Consider the following 9325-nt stretch of genomic DNA (forward strand, 5'->3'; position numbering starts at 1 on the left):
GGAATAGCCTGCCAGAGAACCTGAGGGGGACCAAGAGACACGGAGAGGCAGCCTTTAGTTACTATGCCCCCAGTCTTTAGTTACTATGCCCCCAGACTTTAGTTACTATACCCCCAGTCTTTAGTTACTATGCCCCCAGTCTTTAGTTACTATGCCCCCAGACTTTAGTTACTATGCCCCCAGTCTTTAGTTACTATGCCCCCAGACTCTGGAATAGAATAGTATAGTCTGCCAGAGAACCTGAGGGGGACCAAGAGGCATGGAGAGGCAGCCTTTAGTTACTATACCCCCAGACTCTGGACTAGCCTGCTAGAGAACCTGAGGGGGATCAAGAGGCATGGAGAGGCAGCCTTTAGTTACTATGCCCCCAGACTCTGGACTAGTCGGCTAGAGAACCTGAGGGGGACCAAGAGGCATGGAGAGGCAGCCTTTAGTTACTATACCCCCAGACTCTGGACTAGCCTGCTAGAGAACCTGAGGGGGATCAAGAGGCATGGAGAGGCAGCCTTTAGTTACTATGCCCCCAGACTCTGGACTAGTCGGCTAGAGAACCTGAGGGGGATCAAGAGGCATGGAGAGGCAGCCTTTAGTTACTATGCCCCCAGACTCTGGACTAGCCTGCTAGAGAACCTGAGGGGGATCAAGAGGCATGGAGAGGCAGCCTTTAGTTACTATGTCCCCAGACTCTGGAATAGTCTGCCAGAGAACCTGAGGGGGACCAAGAGGCATGGAGAGGCAGCCTTTAGTTACTATACCCCCAGCCTTTAGTTACTATACCCCCAGTCTTTAGTTACTATGCCCCCAGACTCTGGAATAGTATAGTCTGCCAGAGAACCTGAGGGGGATCAAGAGGCATGGAGAGGCAGCCTTTAGTTACTATACCCCCAGCCTTTAGTTACTATGCCCCCAGCCTTTAGTTACTATGCCCCCAGACTCTGGAATAGCTGCCAGAGAACCTGAGGGGGGCTGAAACTGTGGACATTTCTAAAAGAGATTTTAAAATACATTTTTAGCTTTTCTTTTCCTCAGGGTGCTTTTTAGGTGTGCCGTTTTTATTGTTAATGTTTAGTTTTTTTTATTTTATTCTCTTATGTTTGTTGTGTTGAAAATATTTCAGGTTTTTTCCCCCATAATTGTTTTTACCTGTGAAGCCCATTGTGTTGCATTCCATGTCTGAAAGGTGCTGTATAAATATAGTTTGGTTTGATGTGATTTTAGGTAATGTTCCCTGTGAAGCCCATTGTGTTGCATTCCATGTCTGAAAGGTGCTGTATAAATATAGTTTGGTTTGATGTGATTTTAGGTCATGTGACCGGGACAATGTATTTCCTCAATGGGAAGAGGTTCTCTAACTGCGTTAAATTATTTCCTCACTGGGACCAACTGTGTGGTTTATCCCCTGTGTGTGTAATTGTGCGTTTTCTTCCCCTGTGTGTTTCCTTTTATGTAATTTTAGGTCATGTGATCGTGAATATCTCTTTCCACACAGGGCACAATGGTAAAGCTTCTCCCCCGTGTGTGTCCTCTCATGCTCCTTCATGTTATCTAATGACCTAAAGAATTTTCCACAATGGGAACAGGGGTAAGGCTTCTCTCCAGAGTGTATTTTCTTATGTTTGTTCAGGTTCCCTAAATACAAAAAACACTTTCCACACTGGGAGCAACTATGTGGTTTTTCCCCTGTGTGTGTCAGCTCATGCGATTTTAGGTCATGTGATCGTAAGAAACTATTTCCACATTGAGAGCAATGGTAAGATTTCTCCCTTGTGTGTGTCCTCTGGTGCTTTTTTAGGTCCGATGATGTTGAAAATCTCTTTCCACAATTGGAGCAGTGGTAAGGCTTTTCTCCTGTATGTGTCCTCTCGTGTGTTTTAAGGTATAGTGACCTTGAAAATCTCTCTCCACACTGGGAGCAGTGGTAAGGCTTTTCTCCTGTGTGTTTCCTCTCATGCTCTTTTAGGTTCCCTAACTTGGTAAAATCCTTTCCACACAGGGCGCAATGGTAAGGTTTTTCCCCTGTGTGTGTCCTTTCATGTGCTTTCAGGTTATCGGAAGACCTAAAATTCTTTCCACAATGGGAACAGGGGTAAGGCTTCTCTCCAGAGTGTACTCTCTTATGTTTGTTCAGGTTCCCTATATGGGAAAAACTCTTTCCACACTGGGAGCATTCGTAAGGCTTTTCTCCTGTGTGTTTCCTCTCATGCTCTTTTAGGTTCCTTAACTTGGTAAAATCCTTTCCACAAAGGGAGCAATGGTAAGGTTTTTCCCCTGTGTGTGTCCTTTCATGCGCTTTCAGGTTATCGGAAGACCTAAAATTCTTTCCACAATGGGAACAGGGGTAAGGCTTCTCTCCAGAGTGTATTCGCTTATGTTTGTTCAGGTTCCCTAAATGGGAAAAAAGCTTTCCACACTGGGAACAATTGTGTGGTTTTTCCCCTGTGTGTGTCCTCTCATGTGATTTTAGGTCATGTGATCGTGAGAATCTATTTCCACACTGGGAGCATTGGAAGGGCTTTTCTCCTGTGTGTTTCCTTTCATGCTCTTTCAGCTTCCATAACCACTTAAAACTCCTATTACACTGGGAGCAGTGGTGTTGCATTGCTGGATTGGGCGTCTCAGTGTCTGGTTCCCCTGAAGGGCTCTTTCTGCTGTCAGATGGAGAGTCTGGTCTCTCTCCTGCCAAAGACAAACAAAGTATTTAGTTAAACAGAGAGACCTGAATGAAAACTCCATTATAAAACTGTTTTCCTATGAGGTTTAATCCAGACTAGAGCCCTCATTATGAAACACAACATTTTGGATCCTGAATGCTGATTGGTTGATAGCTGTTAGTTATTCACGTTAATCCCGGGCAATGGCTGTTAACAGTTCCATTTGAATTATATCTACACATCCACTGTCCCACAGCCCTGCCAGGCAATTCATAAAATATTATCCACTAGAAAGACTCATTGAGACATTATCGCCCCATGCTTACAGCCTAGCATTTGGTTTGCCAAATAGCAAGATTTTTTACAAATCCCCTCTTTTGCCTCTCCAACCGTTACGCATTTTGTTTGTAAAAGAAAATATACGTATAGAACATATTTTGGCGACTCGTTATTAAACAGCAATGTACGGAACATGTTTATATATTTACGCGTAATCTCTTAAAATTACTATAACGACACCTAGTGGCTAATTGTTGGTTTGCTACTAGAATGGTACATAAGGGGTTAAGATGGGGCTAGAATGGTACATAAGGGGCTAAGTTAGAATGGGGCTAGAATGGTACATAAGGGGTTAAGATGGGGCTAGAATGGTACATACGGGGGGGCTAAGTTAGAATGGGGCTAGAATGGTACATAAGGGGCTAAGTTAGAATCGGGCTAGAATGGTACATAAGGGGTTACCATCAATAACAACTGGGACCTGTTTTACCATCAATATCAATTAGAACCTATTTTACCATCAATATCAATTACAACCTGTTTTATATCAATTACAACCTGTTTTATATCAATATCAATTACAACCTGTTTTATATCAATTACAACCTGTTTTATATCAATTACAACCTGTTCTATATCAATATCAATTACAACCTGTTTTATATCAATATCAATTACAACCTGTTTTATATCAACTACAACCTGTTTTATATCAATATCAATTACAACCTGTTTTACCATCAATTTCAACTGGGAACAGTCTGTTTACTATCAATATATATTTTTTTATTTACATTTTTTATTTATCCTTTATTTTTTAAAGTCAGTTAAGAACAAATTCTGATTTACAATGACGGCCTAGGAACAGTGGGTTAACTGCCTTGTTCGGGAGCAGAACGACAGATTTTTACCTTGTCAGCTCGGGGATTCGATCTAGCAACCTTTCGGTTACTGGCCAACACTCTAACCACTAGGCTGACTGCCGCTCCTACAATATAAACTGGGACCAGTCTGTGTTTACCATCATTATCAACTGGGACCGGTCTGTGTTTACCATCATTACCAACTGGGACCGGTCTGTGTTTACCATCATTATCATTATCAACTGGGACCGGTCTGTGTTTACCATCATTACCAACTGGGACCGGTCTGTGTTTACCATCATTACCAACTGGGACTGGTCTGTGTTTACCATCATTACCAACTGGGACCGGTCTGTGTTTACCATCATTACCGGTCTGTGTTTACCATCATTACCGGTCTGTGTTTACCATCATTACAAACTGGGACCGGTCTGTGTTTACCATCATTATCAACTGGGACCGGTCTGTGTTACCATCATTATACCATCATATACCATCATTCTATCTCAAGGCCATCAGACTGTTAAACAGCCACCACTAACACTGAGTGGCTGCTGCCAACACACTGACACTGACTCAACTCCAGCCACTTTAATAATGGGAATTGATGGGAAATGATGTAAATATATCACTAGCCACTTTAAACAATGCTACCTTATATAATGTTACTTACCCTCCATTATTAATCTCATATGCATACGTATATACTGTACTCTATATCATCGACTGTATCCTTATGTAATACATGTATCACTAGCCACTTTAAACTATGCCACTTTGTTTACATACTCATCTCATTTGTACATACTGTACTCGATACCATCTACTGTATCTTGCCTATGCTGCTCTGTACCATCACTCATTCATATATCCTTTTGTACATATTCTTTATCCCCTTACACTGTGTACAAGACAGTAGTTTTGGAATTGTTAGTTAGATTACTTGTTATTACTGCATTGTCGGAACTAGAAGCACAAGCATTTCGCTACACTCGCATTAACATCTGCTAACCATGTGTATGTGACAAATAAAATTTGATTTAATTTGATTTCATTATCAACTGGGACCGGTCTGTGTTTACCATCAATATCAACTGGGACCGGTCTGTGTTTACCATCATTACCAACTGGGACCGGTCTGTGTTTACCATCATTACCAACTGGGACCGGTCTGTGTTTACCATCATTACCAACTGGGACCGGTCTGTGTTTACCATCATTAACAAATGGGACCGGTCTGTGTTTACCATCATTATCAACTGGGACCGGTCTGTGTTTACCATCATTATCAACTGGGACCGGTCTGTGTTTACCATCAATATCAACTGGGACCAGTCTGTGTTTACCATCAATATCAACTGGGATCGGTCTGTGTTTACCATCATTATCAACTGGGACCGGTCTGTGTTTACCATCATTACCAACTGGGACCGGTAGGTGTTACCATCATTATCAACTGGGACCGGTCTGTGTTTACCATCAATATCAACTGGGACCGGTCTGTGTTTACCATCATTACCAACTGGGACCGGTCTGTGTTTACCATCATTACCAACTGGGGCCGGTCTGTGTTTACCATCATTATCAACTGGGACCGGTCTGTGTTTACCATCAATATCAACTGGGACCGGTCTGTGTTTACCATCATTATCAACTGGGACTGGTCTGTGTTTACCATCATTACCAACTGGGGCCGGTCTGTGTTTACCATCATTATCAACTGGGACCGGTCTGTGTTTACCATCATTATCAACTGGGACCGGTCTGTGTTTACCATCATTATCAACTGGGACCGGTCTGTGTTTACCATCAATATCAACTGGGACCGGTCTGTGTTTACCATCATTATCAACTGGGACCGGTCTGTGTTTACCATCATTATCAACTGGGACCGGTCTGTGTTTACCATCATTACCAACTGGGACCAGTCTGTGTTTACCAGGTTACATTGCTTTCTTTACCATTTAACAACAAAATAACTGCGTGACAAACCTTTAAGTATAATGTGCTTTCTGTTCAACCAATAAAGTATATCTGAGACATTTTCTTCTTCATTTCTTTAGAATGAACAACCAGTGTGATTGGCCAGAAACTATAGAATGAACAACCAGTGTGATTGGCTAGAAACAATAGAATGAACAACCAGTGTGATTGGCCAGAAACTATAGAATGAACAACCAGTGTGATTGGCTAGAAACAATAGAATGAACAACCAGTGTGATTGGCCAGAAACTATAGAATGAACAACCAGTGTGATTGGCTAGAAACAATAGAATGAACAACCAGTGTGATTGGCCAGAAACAATAGAATGAACAACCAGTGTGATTGGCCAGAAACAATAGAATGAACAACCAGTGTGATTGGCCAGAAACTATAGAATGAACAACCAGTGTGATTGGCCAGAAACAATAGAATGAACAACCAGTGTGATTGGCTAGAAACAATAGAATGAACAGCCAATGTTTTTGTCTCTTAACCTCAGAAATAGAACTAACGACTGGTTAGGGACATTTTGATATCAGAAAGAACATTTTAGTAGATATTTCGGTTGTTGTTATTGAATAGAATATTGAATAGAATGTATTTGAAGTATATATAATTAATATATAACTGCTTATTGTGTATAACATTGAATGGAAACAGAATATCCCTTTATTTGTCATGAGTGACTTCAAGCTTTTTATGATTTATATTGTCATATAGCAATAACTCCCAACTAGCAGGTCTACGTACATAATGATTTATATTGTCATATAGCAATAACCCCCATCTGGCAGGTCTAAGTCCGTAATAATTTATATTGTCATATAGCAATAACTCCCACCTGGCAGGTCTAAGTATATAAAATGGACTGGACAGCCTCTTTCCACATGTTACCAACCCAACAGATGAGTCTTGGACAGCCTCTTTCCACACTCTACCAACCCAACAGATGTGTCTTGGACAGCCTCTTTCCACACTCTACCAACCCAACAGATGTGTCTTGGACAGCCTCTTTCCACATGTTACCAACCCAACAGATGAGTCTTCCAGTGGAGGCTCTTCGGGGGTCGGTAGGGGACTAAAAGTAGTCCTCGTGCATAGAGTTGTATGGTTTGCTAAGCTTTGAAATCAATGGTTTCTGTAAGATTGATCCACGGGTGGGTCAAAGTACTATTAAGGATTTTAAATAACCTCTGTGGTAAAAAAAAATGTTTATATACATTTCATCTAGAACAAAATTATCCTTCATTGTCTTGATTCTGTCCTCTTCATCATTTGAAGTCAGACATGAGTTGATTTTTGCTTTAATGTGATGTCAAGCATAGACACTGAGCAAAGCACTACACAAAGAGATATTCACATGTTTACAAATGTTAACGTTTTGTTGGCCTTCCCCGTCTCTTTGTACTTTTAACAATTCCTACAGTACAGAACTATTAAAGTGTAGAACTTCAGTAAATACCCCTTTAAAACCACACATCGGTTCAACAACTGCAGAGTTTGTACCCCCGTGTTTAAGATATTACTCACTGTTGTTAATCAGATCTCCTGTCTCCTCTTCTTCTTCCTCCAATGTGACAGTAATCTCCCCCACTTCCTTCATTCCAAAAATGTCTTCCTCTTCTTTCACTGTGACAGTCATCTCCCCCACCTTCTCTTTCTCTTCCTCTTCTTCTTTCACGGTGACAGTCATCTCCCCCTCCTCACCTGCATCCTCCTCTTCCTCTTTTACTGTAACATCCTCCTCCTCTTTCACTCTGAACGCGTTTTCATCTTCTGTCAATTTAACGTCTTTCTCTTCTTCTTTCACTGTAACAGCCTCACCCTCTACTTTTACGGTGACATCCTCCTCTTCCTTCTCCTCTTTCACGACAATGTTCAGCCCCAGAGTTTCTTTCTCCGTCCAGCAGACCCCCTCTTTAGAAGTGGGGGAGTCGTTTAGTGAGCTCATGGTTGGGATGTTAGCTAGATAACTAGTTAGCATTAGTGACTAGACTAGCACTACTGCTAATTTACTCAGCCAGTTAGCTAACAACAACGTAAATATACAATTAAAGTGGGTAACTAACTAGTAGATACGACAAGTGTGTTTAAAACACCGTGGCTAATATACACCGAACGCGTTTAAAGAGCTGAATGTTTTCGCTTATGATGGCTAAAAGCTACGGAGCTGGATAACTCGACGTTGTTGTTGAAGCGTCCCGTCCATTAGATTATACGTCACACTGGCAGCATTGCCTGAAAAAAAGCACATCGCCATCTGCTGGTTGGGAGGGTAACAGTCATGGGAAATGTTTATTTTATTTTGAGACAAAAAGTAGATTTTTTTAAATGTATTTCATTATATAATAGAAAAGCATGTGTTGATAAGTGAATATCTCTAATGAGTGAGAATTTAAAACATCCTACCGTACATCAAACAAACAGATAATATCCCAATAAGGCAGCTAGGTCAGTACTGAGTAGGTCCAAACTGCTCCTACACGGTGTAACAGTACTGAGTAGGTCCAAACTGCTCCTACACGTTGTAACAGTACTGAGTAGCTCCAAACTGCTCCTACACGGTGTAACAGTACTGAGTAGCTCCAAACTGCTCCTACACGGTGTAACAGTACTGAGTAGGTCCAAACTGCTCCTACACGGTGTAACAGTACTGAGTAGGTCCAAACTGCTCCTACACGGTGTAACAGTACTGAGTAGGTCCAAACTGCTCCTACACGGTGTAACAGTACTGAGTAGGTCCAAACTGCTCCTACACGGTGTAACAGTACTGAGTAGGTCCAAACTGCTCCTACACGGTGTAACAGTACTGAGTAGGTCCAAACTGCTCCTACACGGTGTAACAGTACTGAGTAGGTCCAAACTGCTCCTACATGGTGTAACAATACATCATGTAAACTCAGCTTAAAAAGAAACGCCCCTTTTTCAGGACCCTGTCTTTCAAAGATAATTTGTAAAAATCCAAATAACTTCACAGATCTCATTGTAAAGGGTTTAAACACAGTTTCCCATGCTTTTTCAATGCACCATAAACAATTAATGAACATGCACCCGTGGAACTGTGGAACAGGGTTTTCTTGGCGGCAGGGCTTTCTCCTATAGAGCTCTATTTTTTTGGAATTGTCTGCCTACCCATGTGAGAGACGCATGTGAGAGACACAAACTCGGTCTCAACCTTTAAGTCTTTACTGAAGACTCATCTCTTCAGTGGGTCATATGATTGAGTGTAGTCTGGCCCAGGAGTGTGAAGGTGAACGGAAAGGCTCTGGAGCAACGAACCGCCCTTGCTGTCTCTGCCTGGCCGGTTCCCCTCTTTCCACTGGGATTCTCTGCCTCTAACCGTATTACAGGGGCTGAGTCACTGGCTTACTAGGGCTCTTTCATACTGTCCCTAGGAGGGGTGCGTCACTTGAGTAGATTGAGTCACTGATGGGATCTTCCTGTCTGGGTTGGCGCCCTTCCTTGGGTTGTGCCGTGGCGGAGATCTTTGTGGGCTATACTCGGCCTTGTCTCGGGATGGTAAGTTGGTGGTTGAAGATATCCCTCTA

At 42.1% G+C, this 9325-nt stretch overlaps 1 protein-coding gene across 1 annotated transcript; it reads right to left on the reverse strand.

The window, feature by feature from the left end:
• Nucleotides 1-621: 621 nt before the first annotated feature.
• LOC139405240 (zinc finger protein 436-like) lies at nucleotides 622-7899 on the reverse strand. The gene is made up of 6 exons (XM_071147677.1): nucleotides 7308-7899; nucleotides 2119-2673; nucleotides 1813-2034; nucleotides 1495-1644; nucleotides 795-835; nucleotides 622-708 (listed from the first exon to the last, which is right to left on the reverse strand). The coding sequence occupies exons 1-6, from the start codon at nucleotides 7759-7761 to the stop codon at nucleotides 622-624; spliced, it is 1509 nt and encodes a 502-aa protein (XP_071003778.1). The 5' UTR covers nucleotides 7762-7899.
• Between the last annotated feature and the right edge of the window lie 1426 nt (nucleotides 7900-9325).

This window comes from Oncorhynchus clarkii, unplaced genomic scaffold (assembly GCF_045791955.1).
Source record: "Oncorhynchus clarkii lewisi isolate Uvic-CL-2024 unplaced genomic scaffold, UVic_Ocla_1.0 unplaced_contig_6271_pilon_pilon, whole genome shotgun sequence".
NCBI lineage: Eukaryota > Metazoa > Chordata > Actinopteri > Salmoniformes > Salmonidae > Oncorhynchus > Oncorhynchus clarkii.